The sequence below is a fragment of the Elgaria multicarinata genome, chromosome 18 (genome assembly GCF_023053635.1).
Source record: "Elgaria multicarinata webbii isolate HBS135686 ecotype San Diego chromosome 18, rElgMul1.1.pri, whole genome shotgun sequence".
Classification (NCBI taxonomy): Eukaryota; Metazoa; Chordata; class Lepidosauria; order Squamata; family Anguidae; genus Elgaria; species Elgaria multicarinata.
In genome coordinates, this window is record NC_086188.1 from 23,871,636 (window position 1) to 23,897,124 (window position 25,489).

The window sequence follows — 25,489 nt, forward strand, 5'->3', positions numbered from 1 at the left end:
TCCTCCTTTCCATAGGGTCACCCTAATTAACCCCTTCCGGACTGGAAATTTAAATCCCTCCGTTCTCTTCCGCCCTCCCCCCCCCCCCGCCCCAACATGTCATCCCACCAAACTTCCTCTTAGCGGGGATCTACACTACTGCTTTTAAAGCGCTTTAAAGCACTTTGAAAACGTTTTGAAACCTGTATATGCAGTGTGTCCTGGGCCCCAACAGTTGTCAAAACTGTTATAAAGCGCTTTAAAGCAGTACAGCATATTTGGAGGGAAGGAGCAGAGAAAACCAAGGCCATAGCTAGACCTACGGTTTATCTCTGGATCGTCCAGGGGTCAAACCTGTTCATCTAGGTGACACACAGGGGATCCAGTGCTCAGGCAGGGGCGAACCCTGGAAGATCCCAGGATAAACCTTAGGTCTAGCTGTGGCCTCAGAAGATTGCAGCCCAGTCGTCGTCCCCCAGCAAACACTAAAGCGGGGGAAACCAAGCTGGTTCGGGAGGGGGAGGAAGAGGGGGGGGGTTCGAGGCTGGGTTGCTATGGAAAGCCCGCGCCACTGGCGGACCGCTTTCTGCGCTGCCCTCCTCCTCCTCCTCCTCCTCCCTCCCACCGCCACCCCTCCGCAATTCCAGGTCGACGGCCCAGATTCCCAACACCGAGGGAGAGGGAGGCGGCGGAGGATGGATGGACGGACGGAAGCGAATGGGGGGGGGTGCAACCCGACCGACCGACCGCGCACCTCCTCCTCCCCCCCCCCTCTTGGCGAGAGGCGCACGTGCTATATTTGGAAAGGCAACAGGCGGGCGTGCGGGCGGGCCCCCCGCTCCGCTTCCCCCCTCCCCGTCGAGAGCAGGCACTGCCCGGCCTCGCCTGCCCCGGCGCCAGCTGGGGGCGGGAGGAGAGAGGGCGGAGGGCGTCCCCTCGGAGGGAAGGCGGCGCTCTCCCGCCCCGCTCCCAGGGAAGGCGCCCGCCCACCGACCCCCCGCCTGCTCCAATGTCCGCCACTCGCCTGGCTGGCGCTCGTCCGTCCCTCCGTCCGCTGCTCTTGGCGCGGGCCACGGCCCCTCGCGGCCCAGCTGCTCGACGGCCAGAGGAGAGTGGCGGCGGCGGCGGCGGCCGCCCCCGCGCCTCGCGCCTCTTCTTGGCTTGCCTTCTGGCGGCGGCGCCTCCTCCTCCTCCCCCTTTGCCCTCGCGCAGGCTGCCGCCCCGCAGCAGGGACAGGCAGAGCCGGCCGCGCGGGTGACCTTTTCCTCGCCGGTGCGCTCCTGGGCGGGCGCGGGAGTCCGAAGGCGCTCGGAAGCCGGCCTGGGCGGTCGGGGGGGGGCTTGGCCCGTCCCGTCCAGGGCGGCCAAGACCGGCTGGGGCGGCCCTCGCCTCAGGCCCACGTTCAACAGGCGACGCGGGCTTCGGCGCTTCGTTTTCGACGCCGTCGGTGGTGCGGACGGGAGCTTCTCTTCCGTGCCCCAGAGCAGCTGAGAGGAGAGCTAAACACCCGCCCCCCCCCCAAAAAAAACCAAACACCCAGCGCGGCCAAGGGGCTTTTCCTGCAACGTTGAGTTCGGCTCCAAGGCAGCTTTCTCCAACCTGGTGCCCGCCAGATGGGCTGAACAAGTCCCAGAATCCCCTCGCCAGCTGCGAAACACCCCCCCACCCACCCCCAGGAAGCCAAGAGCTGCGTTTAAGTCAATGTGCAGTGTGGGCGGAAGGCAGTACCTGGTGCCTGACAGATGTGTTAGCTGGGGGGGGGGGGTTCTGGGAGTTGTAGTCCAACACAGTGTTGGACCACAACTACACTACAGCCAGTGTGGTGTAGCGGCTAAAGTGTTGGACTGGGAGTCGGGAGAACCGGGTTCTAGTACCCATTTGGCCGTGGAAACCCAATGGGTGACTTTGGGCCAGTCACAGACTCTCAGCCCAATCCACCTCACAGGGTTGTTGTTGTGAGGATGAACTGGAAAGGAGGAGGGTTATGTACACTACCTTGGATTCCTTGGAGGGGAAAAAGGTGGGATATAAATGCAATAATAAATAAATAAAATAAACACATCTGGCTGGGGTTTGGGGGGGGGGAGTTGTAGTCCAACACATCCGCAAAGCCCACAAGTCTCCTTCATTGATCCCAGCACTTGGTGTTGAGAGAGAGAGAATAGTCTTGGACATGGATGATCTGATCTTAGGGTTCAGCTTCCTTCTCTACAAGGCCTCCTACCCTCCACCTGGCATCCAGCCCCCCTGAAATTAAAGAGAGCTCTTCCACACGCATGCAGAAACACTCATATCGAACGGCCACTGGTGCAGTTAGGTCTTTGCCACTCTTGTGTATTTCTGATAATGTGTTTTACTTTGCTTATTTCAAAATGCAGTGATCCAGCTCTGCTGTTTTTGGGGACCTTCTAAATTCTCTTGAATGGAGCCCTGGACGTTGACCCAAAGTCCTACCCTAATGGCACCATTGTCTACTGGCTACAGAGCTGTTACAAGTGCAATCTATCTATTAAAAAAAACCCTGACCACTTTCCTATCACATAGGGTGACCATGTGAAAAGGAGGACAGGGTTCCTCTATCTTTAACAGTTGTATTGAAAAGGAAATTTCAGCAGGTGTCATTTGGAATCTGGTGAAATTCCCTCTTCATCACCACAGTTAAAGCTGCAGGGGCCCTGCCCTCTTTTAAATCTGGTCACTCTAGGATAGCTCCTGCAGCTTTAACTGTTGTGATGAAGAGGGGATTTCACCAGGTTCTCCATATATACAAATGACACCTGCTGAAATCCCCTTTTCTATGCAACTGTTAAAGATACAGGAGCCCTGTCCTCCTTTCCATAGGGTCACCCTGCTATCACATTATGCCTTATTTGACTCTCACACCCATCACGCCTGCCAGGAAGTTAGACTGCAATCCTATGCTCCTTCCATCCCAGGGGGAAACTCTCAGCTGCAGCCAGTGTCCTTTCTGGCTGGGAGAGAGGGAGGGAGGAGAAACGAGCCCGTTTCAAGTGCTCCTTCTCTGGCTGATGGATGGGCCATGTTGGCCTCCCCCTTGGCACTGCTGCCTGCTGAGAGCCTGAGAGCTCACTCAGGAGGTGTTGTTCCCCTTCTGGTTGTTGAAAAGGACTTTGAACAGCAATAAAATGGGCTCTAGGGCCCAGTCGTCACATTTTCCAACCAGAAGAGGAAAAACAAGGAAGAGAGAAAAAGCCACTCTGTGGTCTGTGCTCTTGGGCTTTGATCTCTGGATGCTACCTGTGGACCATGGACTATAACACATGATACGGAGCTCAGAGAACCATGGTGAGATGTCACTTTGTTGGCTTTGAGAATTTATGAAGCTATTATTTACTGAGTTAGAATTCAAAATGTACGTTGAAGCCAGCCTCATGCTCACTGACATCCTCCAAATTCCACAATAAGGCAACAAAAAGAGCAAAAAGAACCAACAAAAGAAACAGCAATAATAATAATAATAATAATAATAATAATAATAATAATAATAATAATAATAATAATAGCCACACTTGAAGAAAGCTAGGTGAGTGTTTTTGGGCAGTTTGGACTTAATGAAACCAATGAGAAGACTGTGGAAAGAAAGGTGGCAGGTCTCCCCTTCAGCTTCAAAGGCTGGTGGCTTCATGCTACAGTCCCTATTACTCTGCTAAGGGAATGAGTCCCAAGATCTCCTAGTAACTGCAAGGCTACTGAGTTCAGAGGGAAGAAGCAGGCACATATTAAGGCAGATGATGGCAATTGGGGCAGCTCAAAAGTTCTGGGACACAGTTCAGAAGATCCAGGGCCCATGCACAGGTGGCCTTCCATTACATTGCCCATGCCCCCAAGTATTTTCAGATAATGAATGTTTTAATTTGGCCTCTTGAAGAGACATAAAACCAGTCAATTTTGCCCTTAAATGCCACCTTCACCACGTTTTCTGCAAACAACCATATGGAGGATTGTGCCATTTCCAATCCATTGAAATATTGGCAGATGTTAACAGATACCAGATCCAAGTTTGGTCCAGGTACACAGAATCATTTGGAGACCCAGAAAATGGTCTGTCCATGACAACACAGAGGTATTTATCACCTCCACCCACAGATCCATCTGTTCAGAACTGAAAACCGCATCAAGGGTGTGACCTGCAGAATGTGTGGGTCCAGAGACCAGTTGGGATAAGCCCATGTTTGTCATGAATGCCATGAACTCCTGAGCTGCACCTGACAAACTGGTCCCAAATGGGATGCTGAAGTCGCCCAGGACCAAAATCCTGGGCGACTCCAACACCAGCTCTGAGACCAGTTCCATGAGCTCTGCGAAGGGAGTCTGCTAAGCAGTGGGGTGACCGGTACACTAACAGAATCCCCAGTCTATCCCTGGTCTTTAGACTTGGGTACACACACTTGATGTGATTCAATTCCCGGACAGGAATTCTGGTCAGGTTAAGATGATCCCTGTAGACCACAGCTACTCCCCCCTCCCCCCGCCCACTTTTCCTCGCCTGCTCGCTAACACAGTACCCAGCTGGGAGGGCCTGGGCCCATGTCGGGTCACTGTCATCTCCAGCCAGGTCTCTGTGAAGTTTGCCAGGTCGGCCTCCTCATCTAGAAGGAGGTCATAGATGATATGGGTTTTCTTTTTAACTGCCCTGGAATTACATAGGACCAAGGAGAGGTTCTGTGGATGGCCTGGTTTGTTCTCCAAGATCCCCGGGGTGGCAGGATGACCGGAAGGCAAGATGGGTGTTAAATATCTACCATTCCTTCCCCTGTAACGGCACTTCACCCTGCCATCGCGTATCTCCCTCTGCCCTGCACAATGCGTACTACCACTCCCGTACCCATTGTCATGTCTAACCCTACCGCCCCTGTTTTGGGAGAAGGTGTTTCAGGTAACCAATCAGAATCAGATTCTGAACTAGAGGAGGAGGCACCAGACACCAGCCAGCCTGTACCAGTGGGGGAGAAAGCTCTCATGGGCGATTCCCCAGCTGGGAGTCAGCCCTCTCCAGAGCTTATCTCCTCAAGGCCAAATCCTACACACTGAGTGGGAAGTGAGCTTTCTTCCAGAAGAGAGCACCCCAACAAGCTAGCTGATGCCAGGGTCCGCCGGAAGCTGAAACGCACGGAGTGGAAGGAAGGCGTGAGAAAGTCGGTCGGACTAGCATTGCGCCAGAACCTGCCTCCGCACCAGGCTCTTTGAAGTTATGGGCGGGCGTTTGGGAAAAGGCTTCCTGTTCTCCTTAATCAGACAATTGTCTCGCTTAGTTTGCATAGTTTTGCCTAGGGGAAAGTTTCCAAGAGATTAGACTCTCTTCAGGTGGAAGAGGTGTTTGTTGCTTAATAGAAGCTTTGTGGATTACCTAGCAGGCCTCGTCATTTGCCTCCCATCGAGAGCAAGAGTTTCCTGAGAAACACGACCCCCGTGCACATTAAGCTCAGGTGGTCCCTGGCTGCCCAGAGCGTCCCAGAGGGGTGGGGCTGAGGTAGTGTTTTTATTGTTGTTGTTGCCTAAGATAGTTGTTTTTAATTCCTAACGTAGTTTGCCTTCGTTACAGCGGCCTCACGCTGGGCTGATATTTTCATCAAGCTGTCCACCACAACCCCAAGATCTCTTTCTCGGTCAGTAATTGCCAGCTCAGATCCCATCAGGTTATATTTGAAGTTGGGATTGTTTGCCCAGACATGCATCACTTTACACTTCCTTACACTGAATGGCCTTTGACATTTGGAGGCCCATTCTCCTCTTTGCCCGAGATCTCCGTCCCCCATTTCTAATAAATAATATGTTTTATATAGCTGAAAGCCATCGGACGCAATTGCCATACTTGCTAATATGACAACACCATTATTATTTCTATCAACCTTCCCCCACTTAGTACATTCCAAATAGGCTGGACTGCAACTCCCATTATTTGACAGAATAATGCTGGGAGTTGCAGTGTAGCATGTCTGAAGGTCATCAGGCAGGAGAAGGCTAATAGAATATGGAGATACCAAATACCAGCAGAGGTAAGTGAAGGATCAAGACTGACTTACTAACCTCTCCAGGGACAATTCCATGACAGAGAAAAAAATGAATTCCACACCATCATACTGCAATGTAAAAACGTGTTTATTCTAAATCACTTTCACAACAGTGAAAATTAGTGAACAATGGTGTTGCATGGTGGTGCCATCTTTTGCTAATCACAGGCCAAGTGCAATCTGAACACATGATTTGGGGGGGGGGGAGAATACAGTACAAAAAGCAGTGCGGGGGGGGGGGGGGGAGGCTGAGACAAAGGAGAAATCCAGAGGCAGTTTCATATCCACCAGTAAGATATGAAATTCCAGGGGGCCACAGCTGTGTTAGCCTGTTGCAACAAAAAAAGCCGGGAGTCTTGTGGTGGCATCTTATAGGCAAATTAGCCTAGAGAAGCTTTTGCCACAGTTGGAGATAAGTTCAGTATGTCTATCTCAACAGAGAGCTTGACAGCCCAGAAAAGCTGCCACTGCAATACATCTGCTAGTCTTTAAGCTGCCACATGACTTTGCTGTTTCCGTGAAATACGGAGACGCCACAGTCTGATCTTCCTAGTTAAGAATACCAGCAACCCAAGCCATGCTTCCATCAGTAGGACTGGGGCCAGCACAGCTCCTTAACAGTCAGACCGGGTTCTTTGTCCCTTTCTTCTAAAATCCCCAGTAAGACAGCAGCTGGCCAAGTACAAGATCCCACTTTTAAAGACACCCAAACTAATCTGCTTTAATATCATTTAAATCCATGGCAATCAAACGTCACAAATCTCTTTCCCAATTGTCAAAGTTTTTATTGTATGTCTGCATGGTAATAAAGGCTTTTATTGAACCCTTTGAGAAGTTTGCTTTCCAAAATACAGCTTCAGTTCCACGGTACTTCATCTCAAGGAACAGTGGGGAGAAATACAGCTCAAGAAATCCTTTGCCCATGAACAGATGCAACTTAATCTTCCCTTGCCAACAGCAGGTGGTGCCGTTTCCCCCAATCCAAGCGACCTAGGATCCTGGAGGCCACCTATTATAGACTTTTACCTTGTTCAGCCTTCCTCAACCTGGCTGGGGTATTTGGGGAGTTGTCTTCCAAGCTGGGAAGGACTGAGCTTGCTGATGGGCCCTGGAAGCTTTTGGAAAACCATTACAGAAGAATGTAGCATAAAAGGGTGACCCCCTCACAGTGCCACTGCGCTTTCAAGGGCCGTTCAAGCTGATTGCACATCACAAAACACACAAAACACTGGACTTGGTTGTGTTGATGCTTGGAAGAACCAAGTCAGACTTTTCCACTTTTCCATTCACCTTATTTACTCTTGTGGCATTGACTTGGACTATCACATCATTCGGGTATTTCCAAGCTCCTCATTCCCAGGCCTGGCATCAGGCCTGAGGAAAAATAACCCCCCTTCAACAATGTTCAATATCGCTGCCATGATTTTTTTCAGCAAGCCAGCCTGTTTGTTAGCAACTGGTGGGGAAGATCAAAACCACTGCAAAATAAAAGACCAGACGTGTTTGGGAGACATCCTTCTATTTACAAGGAAGTCAAAGTGAGGAATCCTTGTATTTTAGGTCCTGTGGATCCAGAAGATTCAGCAGCAACACAGTTTAAAGCGATTCCTCCTCTTGCTCCCCCCCCCCACGCATGGAAAGGGAATTGTGCGCCGTGCGCTGTTCCCCAAGCCTCGCACCTTCAGGCATAAGCCCAGCGGGCTGCTCTTCTGCAGGGGTCCCACTGAAGCCATCAGAAGCAGAGCACCCATTCATTTCAATGGGTCTTGTGTGGGACAATGTCCTGCTGAATTGTGCCCAAATTCTTGTCTTCAAAGCAGTATCTTTGGTAATTTTAAAAAGTTCACACATTAATGGCCACTTGGCTTGGAGCTCAGGAACAAACTCTGCTTTAGCAGAAGTCATCTATGCCCTACCAAAAAAATTCACTATGTAAAAATTGTAATCATAGGCCGGGGGGGGCTGTTGCAAAATACTCAAGAGATACTCCAGAAGAGGTTGCCCTGCCCTCTTCCCAATCAAGCTATCCAAAGATATGGAAAGACATGTTTGGTTATGGATCACACAATTGCATCTATCCAAAGTAAAAGCTGAAAGCTACGACACAAACGTTCGGAAAACACTGCTTTTATCGGTGAGGAAGAATGCTGTGTGGCAGCCACAGGCAGGGCCCCTCTCACGCCCAACAGCCCTAACCCTAGCCCCGAGATGAGAAAACTCACGTCGTCTGGTCCCAGTAATTTTAAGTATTGTACTTTTTCAGGTCAAAGGGTCTCTCATCCTTTCACTTTTAAAGTCACTAGCAAAGGTGGATAAGAGCAGAAACAGAACAGCCCTCAAGTGACACCATCTTCAGCCAGATGTTCTGCACAAGTCCTGTTTGTATAAGAAAAGTTTTCCCGGAGCAAGTTGGATTTTGATCAATACGTGCAACTGGACTCTGGATCCCCCTTCCTTTCACTGGTGTTGGGATGCAAGACACTGGGATGTATGGCAAGAGCTTCCAGCCCTGGCCACCGCACACTCTCCCTCCAGGGCCAGCCCCTGTTCTGTCGCTTGGCACAAGGTTTCAAACAAGGCTCCCTCTCTTGCAGTGCGGAGCTCAAAGCTGGGTTCCCAGGGGCAGCCAGATCTCTGCTGCGTGAGACATAGCTGAACGGCAGGAGGCTTTTAAAGAGACTTTTAATTCTGTTATCTCTGGCGAAATAAGCAAGATTCTTTCTCACGCTTTCTGGGAGCCCACCATTAGCTATCGAATCAGACACCAAGAGGCTTACAATGGGACAGGGAGAGGAAGCAGTCCGTGACTTGTCCAGAGCCCCACAAACCGTGGTACAATATAGGGTACGGAGCAAAGCTAAGCAATTAAGAGCCAGAACATGATCACAAGGGCCACGAACAGGAAGAGGCGGGACAGAAATTGCTCGTCCACATACTGGGGTGTCCCTGGAACAGCTGGGGAGACAGAGAAGAACAGACAGTCATTAGCTATTTCCCCTCCACAAACACACAAGGTGGTAATAGGAGTACTGTTGTTGCTGCTGTTATTATTATTGCTATTTTTGCTGGCTTTATTGATGGCTTTGAATTGCTGTTTTATTCTGCTTGTTTTTATTGGTTTTAATTTTAACTGTTTTTATATATTTTATTGTTGTAAGCCACACCTTGTGAAGGCTTTTGCTCTGAAAGGCGGCCAAGAAATGCTTTAAATAAATAAACACTGTCTGTTTCCAACTCCAGAGGCTGAACCGTGGCAGTAACACACAAGCTAGTTCCTCATTAGAAGACATCCCTTGCCCCTTTATCATAGGATTGTCGTGATTCCCTGGAAATGGCTGAGCCAGGAAGGACAAGGCAACAGCAATGGTGCCCCAGAAAAAATAAGCAGCTATTAAAGCTCCATTACATAGATCAAGTCTTATCAAGTGTTTCTTCATTCTTTTAAAGATACCAGGCACATTTCAAGAGAGAAATGTGGGAGAAGAGTGAAAGATGTTGATTTTAAGAGAACTTCTTGGGAGCAGTCATCAATAGCACATGGTGGGCAATATAAATTAGGGGTGTGCACGGACCCTTCACTCCGCTTCACTTTAAGATCCGCCATTTTCGGATCGGCCCGCTCCGTCCCGCCCCCACTCCGCCTGTGCCCACTCCGCTCTGCTCGGAGCTCCGGATCCAGATCGGAGCTCCGGTCCCCCCCCCCCCATAGGGGGGGTTACCGGGCCCTGCCACCATCGCCGCCCATGCGGCGACAGCGGCAGAGCCCGGTAAGGAGGAGGGGGGCCTTACCTGCGTCCATCCGTGGTCCGTCGCCGTCTTCAATTGAGCCTGTGGTTACACCAGGAAGTCTGGGCCGCAAGTGTGGCCCAGACTTCCTGCTGGAACCACGGGCTCAATTGGAGACGCTGACGGACCGCGGACGGAGGCAGGTAAGGGAGAGGAGGGCGGGAGGCGTTACCGGGCCTGCTGCCATCACCGCATGGGCGACAGCGACAGCTGCAGGGCCCGGTAAACCCCACTTATCTTTCCGGCGGAGCTCCGGATCGAGGCGAAGGATCCGCCTTCACCTCGATCCTCTTCGCCACGCTCCGCCGGCCCCCCAATCCTCTTCGCCTCCGCCTTAAGGGCAGGCGAAGCCCCCCGCTCCGCTACTGCTTCTCTGGTCCGATTAGAAGCGGAGCACATCCCTAATATAAATTATTCCATTACAAGCCAAAAGGGTTTTTGAAATTCGCTTTGGATCCTCACATAGTGGCAAGACAGAAAACTTAACGTTGGGTGTTACATATTAAACGGAAACGTCGAAGGCCAGAGAAAGCTCGCTGAATGGCAGTTGTGCAAAAGGCCTTGGCTCACTCACAGGGGAGGAGGCGGCCTCTGCTCTCCGGAGCCTGCCCAGTCCTCTTCAGACCCAGGGCCGCCAAAAGTGACTCAACTGGTTTTACTCATTAATCAGCCTGGAGCCAAACATGCAGGTGAACATTACTTCATGGGTGAGCTGCGAAGCAGAAACGCATTGATCAAAGGTGGGTTTTTTTAAGTAACAGAAGGTAAGCAGCACCCATTTCCCTGAAGTTTTTAAAAACAAAAGAAGTCTATCTTTATTCAGAGTGGAAACATTTGGACTCAAATTCTCTGGTTACCCGAGCAGCAAGAGAAGCAGCAGCAGCAGCTGCTTTTGATCCGTCACTCCCACACCGGACAGGGAAAACAATCTCTCCTTCGGTGGTTTATTTTTAATTCCACAGTTAAGTATTAAGTCCTACAGGGTCAGTTAACGCACACAAACACATTGTTCTGCTGTGCATTTTTGGTGAAGCTGGGGTGCTGCGTACCTGGGGGAGGGCGGCCGTCATTTATGTTGAACGCTGTCGCAAAAATGCCAAAGGGAAATGCCCCAATTCCAAAGGACATTTGAAAGCCTCCGTCGCCAAACCCAAAACCCTGGAAGCCCTGGAAAGGAAGAAAATGGTGGATGTGAAGGGGGGGGGAACCAAGAAGTGTGCAAGTTTACAGAGTGAACCACTGCCCCGTTGGGATCTCTGTGGTCTGCTGAAAAGGGGCCCTGATTGTGGGCCTTGAGAAAACAAAATCAGCAACCATGAGGCAGAAGTGGCCACTCTCTGCTCAGTCATGCCTCCTTCCATTCAGCCTCCACTGGGGTGGAGGGTCACTCTTTCCTCGTCTCTGCATCAGGTATGCCTGGATCATTCCATCACTTCCCAGGCCAAGATGAAACAGAAATACCTGCTCTTAGAGGTGGCTGCTAGGGTCTCCCTGAATCCATTCAATTCACAATGTGTGCCACGAGGAACGCTCAGTAAGACATGCAGAATTTATTTATTTTATTTATTTATTGTGTTTTTATAGCACCCAATAGCTGAAGCTCCCTGGGCCTCTTCTTCTAGCTCTTATGTGCTCTAAAGGTAAACCGGCTGGGGCACAAACATCATAGAATCAGTAGAGTTGGAAGGGGCCTACAAGGCCATCGAGTCCAACCCCCTGCTCCATGCAGGAATCCACCCTAAAGCATCCCTGACAGATGGCTCTCCAGCTGCCTCTTGAAGGCCTCCAGTGTGGGAGAGCCCACCACCTCCCTAGGTCACTGGTTCCACTGTTGTACTGCTCTAACAGTCAGGAAGGTTTTTTTGATGTCCAGCCGGAATCTGACTTCCTGTAACTTGAGCTATGACACAGTTCATAAATATTGCTGCGGTTCTTCTATCAAAGCCGGAGCATCCCACAGCGGGACAGAGCACTGGAAAAAGAGCCACAGTGCCAGCGGAGGCCTGTGTCTCGCCCTCTGGGACAGGCCACGCTGCTGATACCTCCAGCATGCCCTAAAATGCTACTGGCCATCTTTTCGCACACTGGTCATGTTGTGCCCACCATCAACTCCACACCCTTTGCTTCAGAAGTTTCAGTCTTGGCATCATGCGCTAAAAAGGTGCCCTCAAAGTAAAGCAACTGATTTCATAAGGCCCCAGTTCTCCAGGGAGCATCAAGAAAGAAGTGCTCCTTAATCACACCCAACAGAGCTGTTTGTTTGAAGCAATGAGGCCCACGGGCAGGCGCTGGAAGCTCCACGCCGACTTACATGGAAATACGCAATTATTTCATCAGGTCATGCAAGCTCTCCGACTCTGCTCCAGGAAATTCTGCAGCCTGTCCCATCTCTCCGACCACACAAGAGCTTGCTATTTATAACCACCGTGTCTACAAAATGAATGCACATATCCTGCCACATCCCCAGTAACACAGGCATGCATGATCCCAGCTACCATGGAAGTATGTTTACATATGCAGAGGGCTTCAAAATCCATGTTACAAAATCCCACAAGCAGATTGCAAAATTATTCCCATCAAATTGTTGACTTAAGTAGCCAAATGTGCAGCTAGCAGACTTTACTTCCATGTTTTATCTTGTATGCACAAACGGCTGAAGGGACAGTGAGCAACGCGATTTGTTCCTCTGTTCCTGAGACCGAACTGGGACTCGCAGGGCCTTCCAGGAGCCAGCAGGCTCCCAGAGAAAGGGGAGGGAAACCAAGAGGGGTCTTTCAGCACGGGGCAGGTCTTCCATTTAGCTCAGGTTATCGGGTTTTTTCTTCATAGCCACAGGGCTATGAAGCAACGTAAATGTTTACTGTGTTCTGAGAAACAGACGCATCGTAGTCTGCCAATTTGAGCTTACTCACCCCTCTATTTTCTGGCTCAGGTCTCTGGCCCTGAGGTCGTGGAGGCGTTTTCTCTCTGTAAGAGACAATTAATGCCATCAGGCCAAGCACTGGTTCATTCTGGAACTCGATGGTGACGTGGCCCTTGCCTGCCCATTCCAGTCGGGAGGAGAGGGGGCTTCTTTCCCTGTTCCCTCTTTAAGGATTAGCCTGTTGCAGCTCCTAGTATTTCTACTCCCAGGATTCTTCTTAGATCGTGCCTTTGGCACGCCTGGCACTTTGCAGGGCACAAGATGGCAGAGAGCTTTCACTGCAGTGGAACAATGCTGCCGGCACCGCTGGTGCCCTGCTCCCTGGCCACTGCTGCCAGGGTGAGACATTTGGGGCCATTCAGGAAAAAACCCAAACGGGAGTCCCCTCCCTCTCTCCACTAACTATGAGGGGACACAATCCACCAGGAAGGTCTCCTCAAGGGAAGAGGAGCTGCAAAAGCGCACTGCTCTCCCAGGCCAACCCCACCCCGCCTTAACAAAACTCAAAATCCGACTCCCAAAGCAGCCGCTTTACCTCAATTCATTGTAGGGCTGCCGCCGCCGCTGCTGCTCCTGAAACAGAAATCAGGGGCACACAGCAAAGCAGCCTTCCCCAACGTGGTGCCCTCCGGATACTTTGGACTGCAATTCCCCTCAGCCCTCATGACTGCCATGCTGCCTCAGTCGATGGAAGTGGGGGGCCGAAACACCCAGAGGGCAACACACTGAAGGACTGAAATGAAGCACTGCTTCACTGGGAGGCCTCTGGATGCCCAGGTAAAGCTCACGGCAGCTTCCTTGTGGATTCCAGATCCCCACAGCCCAATTGAGGAGCAGCTGAACTTCTACCCTGAAACCACACACACCCCCGCCTGCCACAGCCGTTCCAGGCTCAGTTCAACACAGGGCCCTGGACAGACCTCTCCACCACCCATCAGCAGTGGCAGGCAAGCAGTCGCTGAGGGGCACGTGCCGGCCACGATTGCTCTTCCCCCTAAAGAGCCCCAAGAAGCATCCAAGAGCACAGAAAGCCCTTGAACCCAGGCGCCGGAGGCTTCTCCTCCTGTCAAAGTTCCGAAAAGAGTTATGCTCTCATTTTAACGCAACACAACCTTAATCAAACAAGCAAACCAACAACTGTTATTCTCTCGTTTCGTTATATCTAAGCTAACACTGAAAAAAGTGGTCATTATAATCCCCGGAAAATCCACAGTTTTCCAATGCAGCCTACTAGCAAGACATCAGAAAACCACCTGCGTGTGGCGACGGTCTGATGGAATCGCATGCGTCCCTATACAAAATCCTGTGGTAGGGAATGACCTGTACAGTGAACAATCTGCAACTTGGATTTAGTTCAAGGCAGCAGATTCCTACAGATAAGATCAGGAAAGGGCACAGAAACCTGGCAACAAGATTAGCCAAAGCCACACATTTGCTATGGGGGAGGGGGCACAGCTCATCGTGAGAGCTCCTGCCGAAGGGCCCACATTTGGATCCTGGCAGCATCTCCAGCTGGGGCACGGAAAGAATCCGGCCTGAAACCCTGGAGAGCCATTGCTGCCAGTCTGCGTGGACAATACTGGGCTAAACGGCCCCAGGGTCTGGCTCAGCCCAAGGCAGCTTCCGAGGCTCCCCTACTTCTACAAACCCCACTCAGTGGGAGTGTGGGGCTCCACAAAGGATGCTCGTACGAGAAGTCCCTTCAGGCAGGCTTACCTGGGGTCCTGCTGTCCCGTGCTGCCCCTCCCATAAAGTGGGATAACTTTATCACGACTGATTCCTGCTTTACATACTGGACACACCTGCCTATTTGGCCTGGTCTCCAGCCACTGAAAGGCAAAAAACAAGAAAACAAAATTGAGTAACACCCTAGAGAGCCAATGAAAGAACACCTTTCAGGGAGAGAGCCACTGACCATCAAGGGTGAGCTATTGCATCTGCTCCCCCACCCCCACCCACCTGGAGACTTCAAAAGTAAGGCTGGAGCTGCAGTTTGGGAGGCACAGTGTGGCATGACCCCACAGTTCTGTTCCCTTAGGCATGTCTAAGTTTGTATGTCTAGTGAGCGCAGAATGTTGGACTGAGTGGGTGTGGCTGATGATGCTGTGAAAGGGTGGGGAGGAGTATAAATGGGGGAGTTTAATTGGTTAGTGGCTCGGGAGTGGGGAGTGTCAGTTAGGGTTGTCAGTGGTGTGGAGAGTGAAAGAGATAAGATTGCAAGAGACTTAAGATTACTGTTATTAAAGCTAGTAGATTAAGCAGGTTAACTTGAATTTGAAGTAACTAAGGTATGTTAAACAAAAATAAACAGTTTATTTAGTTTTGTTACCTCAAACCACTTGTCTGCTTGGCTTTATCATCTGCTCTACAGTTACTATCATAAACACCTTATATATATATATATCCTTCAGCTTATTACATACACAGTAAAATCTTTTCAGATTCTAGCCTTTACCCTCTCCTATGAGGGAAAGGGTGTGTTTTACCCTACCCTCAGGTTGTTCAAGTGGTGGCGCTTGGCTTGAGGAGGGTTTGTGGGCGACAAGGCCTGTCACGACACAGGGAGGCCTGTGTCGTGACACATGGCTTCAGAAGGAGAGACGCCCTTCCAACCAAGTTATTTTTTCTCAGTTGTTCTGTTTTGCTGTAAACTTGTGTTTAGTATATTTTTGAATATTTTGTTAAATATTATATATTGTTAAATATTGTTGTACTATACTGTTGAATGTTTATGATATTTTTGCTTGCATTTAGTAGAGCTGAATGTATTGTTGTATTTATTGTATTGTAAACTGCTGACCTACTTTATTTAATATACAGTGCTTTGTAATAAAGCACAATATAAATTACTATTACTAATTATTATTATAATTATTACTATCATCATCATCATCTTGCACGAACCACAGGACATGCAATGCAATACAAATGCCAAGCGTCACTGGCGTGCGCCATCTGCAAGACCCCAAATGGGTTGGGCACCATGAACAGCCCTTCTGACGCTCCCAACCCTGCAGGACAATTGTCAATGCATTCTTCTATAGTTTGTGAACACACACACACACACCTTTTATGGTTTTCATTCATTTTGTGGGGGAGGGGAGGGGAGGGAGGGGGGCCTCTAACATCCAGCAGGCTGGGGCTGTAACATCATGCCTTTAACCCACACCCTAACATGTTTCCACCCCATCCTGTAAGACCTGGTATAGGGCATGACATGGGAACGCCTGGTTCAAATCTCACCTTCGCCATGTATCTACTAAATGGCCCCTTAAGTGACTGCATCAGCAATATGGAGATTATACTGACCGACCTTACAGGGTTGTTGTCGGGATTGCCAAGAGAATGTACACAAAATGCTCCTAACACCCCAAAACTAATTGTGATGTTAATAATAATTACCATTATTATCACTATTACCATTATAACATTGTGCTGTCTAATTGCAACATATAGGAGCATCTGAAGAATGAAACGTAAAGCCCGCCCCCCGCCCTCTGCAGTGTGTCTTGCTGGGGAATGTGGGCGGGAGGGTGCGATTCATGTCCCGATTGTGGCCTTTCCATGGGGGCGACTGGTTGGGAACAGAACGCTGGGCTAGAGAGGCCCTCGGCCTCATCCAGCAGGTTCTTTTGATGCTCTTAGCAGATTGCAAACACTTGCATGTTAACACTGATTACCAAACTGGGCTGCCTTAAGGGGATTTGACACAGAGTACATTTTAGGAATGGAAAGGGATCTTGCACCTTCTCAGAAACCTCTGGAGAGCTGAGGATGTGGATTGAGCAAGAGAAGCTGATGAAAGACAAAGTAAAAGAAAACCAGCCTTACCTGGTGTAAACAAGGCCAACTGTTGGGTTCCACAAAGCGTCCGCAGGCCAGGTGGAGAGCAGAGGGGGAGGGGGAGGGGGGGAAAGATCAGAACACGTTTAGCATTACATGTGAGCACGCAGGAGCGTGGAATCCAGCAAGGCAGGTTCCACAATAAGACATTAAAAGAAGCAGCACGCTGAAAAGGGCAGCCGCTGGAGCTGATACGATGCTTTGTTTTCTAATTACTCATCTTTCTATTCATACCCTCCAATGTGCAGATCACATGGCCGAAAGGGGCCAAGAGATGGAGGCAAACCACACCTTTTTAAAAACAGGATCTTCCACAACCGTTTCCACAGAGCAATGCCTAATAATCCGCCTGGATTACGGCAGTCCCAAGAGCACGGATGGGAACAGGGCACCCTCAGCCAGAGCAGCGGAGTAGATCGTTGGAGCTGTTAAGTGCAGCTGAGTCCATTGGTGCCGCCCACAATCTTTGGCCGGCTGTGCTGTACAACCCAGGGGGCAGGGGCACTCCAGGATTCCTTGTCAAGCCTCAGGGAACGGCAGGGCCCAACTCCAGAGCACCAGCACTGCACGAGATCATGGGATGCAGCTCTTGGACTGGGCAAGGCTGCCTGACTGGCGTCGCTACAGTGACTGTGTGGCTTGTGTGGTTGGATTCCACCTCAAACAGGGCTCCTGGACTGGCTGCTTCCTATTCCCGTCTCAGAGCATGACCACCGTGCGCGCACAGAGGTGCCCCCTTCAGCCTAGGCTGCCTTTTCAGCAGCCAACTGTCTGTCAGCCAGTGTGAAACTCCTTCTTGCCTTCTGTTAACATGATCACTTTGCTTTAAGGCAGGGGTGGGTCAGTTGTGGCCTTCTAGATGCTGGGGCCTACAACTCCCATCAGCTCTATCCAGCACAGCCAGTGGTGAGACAGGATAAGAGTTGCAGGAAGGCAGCACATCGCCCATCCCTGATTTAAGGGTCCTTAGCTAGGAAGAGCTAGGATTCCTTCAGTAACAGGTGTCCAGTAGTCAAACTGTACTAATGCAACATGTTTAAGAGCCAATCACTGGGTTCCGTCGCACTCTGAGGAGACCACAAAACCAGGGAGGGGCTATGCAAACGAGGAGGTGGGGCTATGAAGACAGGATTCTCATTGGTTCTCACCGAGCTTAGTGGACAGGGCAAATGGGCTGCCTCCAGGTCCACAGCTGGGATCACAGAGACTCCTCCTACCCTGAGACAACGGCGCCTGCTACAACGGCACCTGCAACTGCAGCCATTTCATATGGCCCCACAGGATTAAATGGCTGCCACTCATTCCTATGGGGAATAGAGTCTACTGCTCCACTTGGGGACAACAACCAAGTTAAGACTTGGCATTTGCATCCGACAGCTGACAACCCAGCTGACATCTGGCTGGCAGGGATACTTCTGGCTGTGGGGTGGGGGTGGGGGGGGAGGGAGGGGATCCACTGCCTCTTTCCCAGGGGTCCCTGAAATACAAACACCCTCTGCAGGAACACAGCTGGGGGAGGGGAGAAACACTGTAAAATTTAAAATATTTATGTACAGAACTCAACGTCTTTGGGATGTACACTAAATAAATGACTGGACACCATGAGGAGGATACTGACCAGAAGAGGTGCCCACATAGGCTGATCACAGCATCCTTGGCAGTGTCCAGACAGATGTTGCACTCAAAGGTGCTATCCTGACCCGCACTGTCCCCATTGCTGCTGCTGCCGCTGGTCCCGCCAGCATTGGAGCCCTCTGGGGAAGCAGAAGCTGCCGGGCCTTTGCTGGCCATTCCTGGCTTCTGATCAGGCCCAGTCAAGCACTTCAATAGAACTGAAACCTGCAAAAAAGGAAGAATTCAGAGGACACCATTGTATTATTTTGCAAATCAAGACACAAGCAGGAAATGTCACTACTTAAGAGTCTTTTAGCATTTAAGAAAGCTATAAAGACTGATCTCTTCCGGCAGGCCTATCCAGTGGAATTTTAGGATGCTTTTAGGACGCTTTTAGTATGTATTTTAAGAAGTTTTAACTACGTATAGTACGTTTTTAATCAATATTTTACGTATTTTATACTAGTTGTTGTTCCCCACCTCGATCAGGATGGAGAGGTGGGTAAGAAATGAATTATTATTATTGTTGTTGTTGTTGTTGTTGTACAATGGCAGCAGTTAGTTCAGGTCTTGGTCAAATTGACCTCAATCGATCTGAGAAATCTTGGATGGATGGAGCAAGAACCTGGCACGAATGGGACCCCAGGAATGGGACCCCAGGAGATCCAGCCTCCAATTGGGTTTTCACCAAGCTCCAGCTGCTTCCTGCCACAAATGTCCAGCACAGCAACTTATGATGAACGGTCCCTAAAGTTCACTGCAAGGTAGCAGCAGCATACTTATGCCTCACACCTCCCAGTAAGCTTGGAACAGCAGAGCCAAGCCCAAGGATGGGCTTAGCAAAGCAGCATGGAAAGCGGACAGACAGCGCACAGCCTCTAGCATCGCACAGCGGGTGTAGCGCAGCGTCCGAAATGCTTGCTTCTCTGCTCTCAACCTGCCAGGCTGGGCCAGTCAGTCAAGAAACCCAGGCTCCCTTAGGTCAGTCAGGGTGGCGGGAGAAGCAACAATGCCCCCTCCAGCCCAGATGCGGGCGTTGCCTGACCACCCCTCGCGGCGGCTCACGTGGGAAGCAGCCCCTCCCAGCGCCCCAAACCCTAGAGGCCTTCCTCTTGCCCTTGCAAGGCAAGGGCTCCGGGTCTTCCTTCCGTCAGGTACGGGGCTGCTCCTAGGCCTTGGGCTCCCTAGGGGGGCAAAGGGATGAGCCGGCGCTTGCACTCCCCTGGCTGCCCCCATCCCTTGAGGCAGTTGGGGAAGGGAGACCTTGGGGACGCCAAGCAGGAGGCGTCAGGACCCATCCTGGCCAAGCTCTCACTGACCCAGGGATGCAGGCAGCCTTGCAAGTGCACACACAAAGGGTGCTGGCTCCCAAGACCGTTCAGGAACCCGCCTGGCCAAACACCTCTGCAGCGCTTCTCTGCCTGCAGATTATCTGCAAAGCTTCCCCATCTCATCCCCTAGCAGGCCACCCCTGCTTGCTCTAGGTCAGGCGCGGGCAGAAAGTGGATCTGCAGATGTTTTGGACTGCAACTCCCAGCATTCCTGACCCTTGGCCATGCTGGCAGGAGCTTCAGGGAGCTGCAGTCGAAAGCAGCTAAAGATCTGCCTTCTGCGAAGTCCTGCCCTTGGCGACCAAGCAAGCGGCCACTTATAAGCTTGAGTTAATCATTTCTGGGGCAAGAACAGAAGTGCAAAAAGCACACCCAGAAGGAAGCCAAGCTGCTGAGGAAAGTTTCCAAGCAACTGCTTACGCCTGTCATCTCATCTGCCTACAGAAGGGAACCTTACTGGAGAGCTCGAGAAGAAAATGGAAGCAGAAGACACTCACAGCAATTCCCTGGGGTGGGGGTGGGGGGCAACGGTCAATCTGCTCCAGCAGCACCAGATATCTGAATATTCAAATTACTTTTTCCAGCTCAAGAGCACAAATACGTTCATCTCGGGAGCCCAAGCAGAACAGCCTCTGAATTCAGTGGAGAAAAGGTCCGTTGGGCTCTGATTTCTGAGGGTGAAATCCACTTGTCTAAGTCACAAGTCAATGACAGGAGCGGCACAAGGTTCATTCCCAACGGGGGCTTGTGCAGGAGAAGCCCTGGGCCATGCTCGAGGCCACCGCACAGATGCCGTGGGGGCTTGGCCTCCCCCTGAGCCCACGGAAGGGAAGGGAAGGGCCGGGTCAGTGTGGGGCACCTGCGCTCCTCCCTCCCTCTCTCACCCCTTCTTATTCTGCTTCAGGCTTCCCCAATTCTGCCACCTGACCGGGGGTGGGGGGGGTCCATGCTGGCTGGGGATGATGGGAACTGCAGTCCACCACATCTGGAGGGTACCAGGTTGGGTTGGACCTGAAAAGCAGTCCATGAACATTAAGATCCTAGGAACTTCAACTTCACAGACCACAAAACGTCTAGAATTCAGTACATAAAAACAACGTAATTGCCCATCAATTACAACAGCATCCACCTTATATTGTAATTCAAAAGCCAAGAACAAGTAGCAATTAACCACGGCGGAACAATTTACTCTCATCTATTTCAATTTTTATGTATAAAACATGGAGCTGCCAAACACCTAAGGCATTTTAAATGAGACTCACCTGCTTTTTAACCAACTACTCAATTAATCTGTCACATTCAGAGGTGCCTGCTGGGGATATTGAAGGAAAAGTAGGATAACTTCCGATTTAACCAACACTGATTGTTAGGAGGGAAAGGGCCTTCCTTAAGCCTCTCTCTTTCATCCCCTGCTATGGCAACACACTAGAACCAAAAGACCCTCACAAATTAACAAAGGGTGCCCTTGCTACTCAGCTCACCAATTAAACTTTGCCTGCTGCTCGTAAATTACTAATTAAAGTTTTTAGTTGATGAATCTATCAATTAGGCAAATTAAAGCTTCCAGCTCTTGTAAAGCCAAGAGACACTTCAGGGTGTGTGAGAAAAATGTCAGAGAAGACACTACTTCCACTAGAGTATCAACATTTTAGTAGCTATCGCTGGACCCCAAGAGATCAGAATCACTTTCTTGCCATCACTTCATTTTGCCTAGCTTACCTGAAACGAGTTCAGCCCCTCTGCTTGTTTTCTCTGCAGCAGTAGCCAAGGAAAAGCAAACACAGCCAAGGAAGGCCTCTGTCTCTTCCCTGAGCTGGTGCAAAAAGGGTCTTTTCACACACGGCAACACAACCCCACAGCAGACGCAGAGGGTTCCTGCCCACATCACCAGAACACAGGCGGGTGGGAAAGAGGAGACATCTATTTCAACAGAACTCTTTTCATTCAGTTACATCATTTTGCTGGAGGTCCCCAAAGAGCAGCCCCGCAATCAGCCAGCAAGCTTTAATGGACTGCATGCTTCTGAGCACTGCAGAGCTTCAGTAGTTCAGCCATTTCTACTGAAGTCCCTGCACACATTTTGAATGAAATATTGCCAATAGGCAAACAGACACACTTCTTTACTCAGTCAGACAATTCTCTTTAAGCATGATGCTGCTAGCATCCAAACATCCTAGGGCTTCCTGCCTTGGAGAAAATGTTTGAATCTGGATATTATTCTTTTACTCACATGTCTGCTGCACTCAGCAGAAAACTCCTTACACTGTGCCTTCAGTTCTATCACTCTCAGCCATCCTGAGCTTTAAAGCCACGCTGACAGCACACTCCTAGGCACGTTTACTCAGAAGTAAGCCCAATCTGTTCAATGGAGTCACTCCCTTGCAAGCGAGTTCAGGAGTGCAGCTCAAGTCTCTCACTCTCTCTTTTTTGTGGAAAAGGTGGGATACAAACACGCTTTAAGTAAAAATCTTACACCAGGCTTCTAAGAAATCCATTTGCCTGATCATCTGTGATAGCAGAATGTTTTGGGTGCATTGCTCACTGGAAACTGGCAAACAACTTCAAATGAATGAATAAATACCTGCAGAAGTGGATTGGAAAAAAACTCATGTGGCAGCTCAGCTAGGTATCTAAATAAAACTCATAGTGTAACACTCCTAATTTTCAAAATTTCTTTGGGCCTATTCAGACGACAATTCAGGCTCTGCGGTTACTGAAACTGTGGTTGTCCGGGGTTAACACTAACCACAAGGCGCGCTGTCGCACACAACATTTTAAGCCATAGTTAGAGCTGCTCACCCTGCTGCAGACGGTCCGACTGGGGTTAGCGAGTGAACAGAGTTTAGCAAAATGCATCACACAAGACACCTTCAACCCTGCTGCTTAACCAAAAGCCTTAACCAGCAGGTTTTAAGGTATCTTCTGAACAGGCCCATTATCTCTTTGCAGGGCTGGACATCAGGGGTCCAAAATATTTTTCCAGCTCTGCTCAGAAACTGTACAACTTGGGGGAGAGCTACATAATATTTGAGAAACCTTGATATAACCATCTGGGGATATGTATATTCCATTTTCACTCTCTTCTACCAATCAAACTTTTAACAAAATGTTACTAAGAAAATTTAATACCCATTCTTCCCCTACGGGGAAAAATGAAAGGGAATCGAATATAAACAGTAAAGTAATGAACATATATTGTTTTCCATGTTTGGAACTGTTATCTAATAGTACATTTATAGTAAAGAAAGACCTAAGTAGATTAACTAAAAAATCTGCACATGTCAAAGGAGTTGTGGTTGTTGTTTTTTAAAAATACTACTATACACACAGAGGAAATCCCTAATGAACATAGTGGGACTTACTTGAGTAAACATGTATATAGAATTGTGCTGCAAATCTATAATGATTTTGTGGTATTTAACTGACACATACACACACAAAGTTATTTTTAAAGGCTATGAGAGGAACAAAGCCCAGTTTTAACTTAAAATGCTGCATGTTAGCTGGTGTTAAAAGCAGCTTCTACCAGAGCACTTTTCATGTGCCACTAAGCAGTCTTCCATTTCCTTGGGCATCTCAATGCATGCATGCACTGAAATGTAAAGGCAGGATGGGGGTACAACATAACAATTGTTTTACCTCACAGCCTGAGATAGAAAAATGGGAAACTCTGCAGAAAACCAGAAACAAACCACTGACTAGACTACTGTAACCCACTCTCATGGGGCTGTCTTTGAAGACAGCTCAGAAGCAGAATGCAGCTGCCTGGTTGCACGTGGGATGCAAGCGATCCAAGCACATAATAACAATTCCGTACCAAATGCACTGGATGCCTATGCATTTCCAGGCCAAATTTAAAGTGCTGGTATATTATTATTATTATTATTATCATCATCATCATCATTTCTATATCATCCTATAGCTGAAGCTCTCTAGGTTTACAAAGATTAAAACATTAAAAACAATATACAAAATTTAAACACACACAACTGACAGTACACACAGAGGAATCTAAAAACAACTTTGAGCCATCAGCGAAACTATAAAAATAAATCCAGGATAGATTAAAACTCATCACATGCCGCTAAATGCCTGGGAAAAGAGAAAAGTCTTGACCTGTGGCCGAAAAGAAAGCAACGTTGGTGCCGGGGGGGCGTCATTGGGGGAGATCATAATTGGGGGCCGTCCTCAGAGCCTTTCTCGGAGTAGGCACCTGGAGGAGGACCTTAGATGTTGAGCATAGTGTACAGGTATGTTCAAGCCAAGAGAAGTGCTCCATCAGGTATTGCGGTCCCAAGCCATGTAAGGCTTTATAGGTTAAAACTAGCACCATAAATCGGGCTTGGAAACGTACAGGCAGACAATGCAAGTGGGCCAGAGTCAGTTTAACATGCTTTAAAGCTATTTGAAGGACCACCTGCATCTGCACAAGCTAGCCTGGAAATCAAGATTGGCTATGGCGGGCCTGCTCAGGTGCCCACTGATAAATTCCATCAAAGCACAAGAGGCATAGCCTTTTCAATGGTATCGCATCATTGTGGAAGTCGTCACAGAAAGTGTTTGGCTTTCTTGCTGACTTGGATTGCAATCCTATGGCCCTGGGAGAACATCCAGGACCCATAGGACTCTGTGGAGCCCACACCCACTCACACAGGCTGCAGACACTGTTATGACCTTGGATTGGGGACTCCAGTATCCAATCCCTTCCCCTCCTGCAGCCACTGTGCAAAGAACAATGCCAGCTGCTTTCTGAGGTTGCCAAAGGAGATATGAAGAATCCTATGGCCTCTCCGGCCCCGGCCAGGACACCTCCATCAGACAGGCTCAGGGGCCTGTCTAGAACAAAAACATGACAACAGGAGCACAGAGAGGTGGAAACTGACTCCATTCCTCCTCCTGCTTTGCTGGCAGTAGCCTGGCAGGGCACAGGATCCATGGAATGTCTGGATCCTGTACCTAGACATTTATAACTTGCTTTAAATTGAATAAGGATGTTAGTCTACACTTTTAAGATATAATTTTAACTGTTATTGCTATTTTAGTGTTGGTAGAATGGGGGGGAAATACTGTGATTTTTTAACCATTTCAATTATGTAATGATTTTATGGTGAATCACTTTGAAAGGCTGTTCTGCCCAGAATGGTGGTATAGAAATATTATCCCAGCATCCACTTCCAAGTAGTGCCGCCTTGATGCTTTCAGGAAGCCCGTAAGGTGGTTGCCTCCAGAAACTACGTAGTATTCAGATGTCTATACTGCCTCCGAATATGGAAGTTCCATTTAGCCATCAACGCATCTCTCTTCCTCCTCGAACCTGTCTTATCCTGCCATCTCACCTAGTAGCTCTTTCCCCATCTTACAGTGGTGAACTCCCCGAGAGGAGCCCTGCCAGCAATGGCCTGTCCAACAATGATCCTGGTATCTCACAAGCCGGGAATAGGAAATCGCTTCCTCCCTCCTCCCTGGGAGGTTCCATTTAGCCGGCCTCTCCCAACCTGGTTCCCTCCAGATGTGTGGGGCCACAATGCCCATCAGGCACGGCCAGGTTGGGGGAGGCTGTATCCCGCTGCCACGGACCGACTTGACCTCCATTCGAAGAGAGCCCTGCTGGACCGGGCCACGGTGGCCCCAGCCAGCCCAGCACCCCGTTTCCAGCGGAGGGCTGCCTGCCAGGTGCGCCCCGGGAGCCCCGCCAGCAGGGCAGGAAGCCCCCCGCCCTGCCCGGGACTAGGGGCGCTCCACACCGGCCGGCCGGCCGGCCGCGCTTGCCCTCGCCCCCGCCCCACGGGCCAGAGCCCTGCCAGGCCCTGGGCCCACCGCTCACCGGGGCGAGCGCGGGATCCTCCCGGCGCCTTCCGCGGCTGCCCAACTCCAGCGCCGCCTCAGCAGCCCGCTCCGCAACGGTCACCTGATCTCCCTCTCGGCAGGAAGTTCGGCCCCGCGCCGGAAGGGGCCGCTTTCCGCATCGCACAATCCCCGGC

General features: G+C 50.0%; 1 protein-coding gene across 2 annotated transcripts; it reads right to left on the reverse strand.

Annotated features, from left to right (window-relative positions):
• Positions 1 to 6,081: 6,081 nt before the first annotated feature.
• On the reverse strand, positions 6,082 to 25,450 carry RNF185 (ring finger protein 185). 2 transcript variants are annotated; one of them, XM_063143775.1, is made up of 7 exons: positions 25,333 to 25,450; positions 18,182 to 18,402; positions 16,552 to 16,570; positions 14,437 to 14,549; positions 12,710 to 12,764; positions 10,847 to 10,964; positions 6,082 to 8,966 (listed from the first exon to the last, which is right to left on the reverse strand). In XM_063143775.1, the coding sequence occupies exons 2-7, from the start codon at positions 18,352 to 18,354 to the stop codon at positions 8,869 to 8,871; spliced, it is 576 nt and encodes a 191-aa protein (XP_062999845.1). In that variant the 5' UTR covers positions 18,355 to 18,402; positions 25,333 to 25,450; the 3' UTR covers positions 6,082 to 8,868. The 2 variants fall into 2 exon arrangements, with proteins under 2 accessions (XP_062999845.1, XP_062999846.1); XM_063143776.1 differs by lacking the exon at positions 25,333 to 25,450 and adding an exon at positions 21,228 to 21,658.
• Between the last annotated feature and the right edge of the window lie 39 nt (positions 25,451 to 25,489).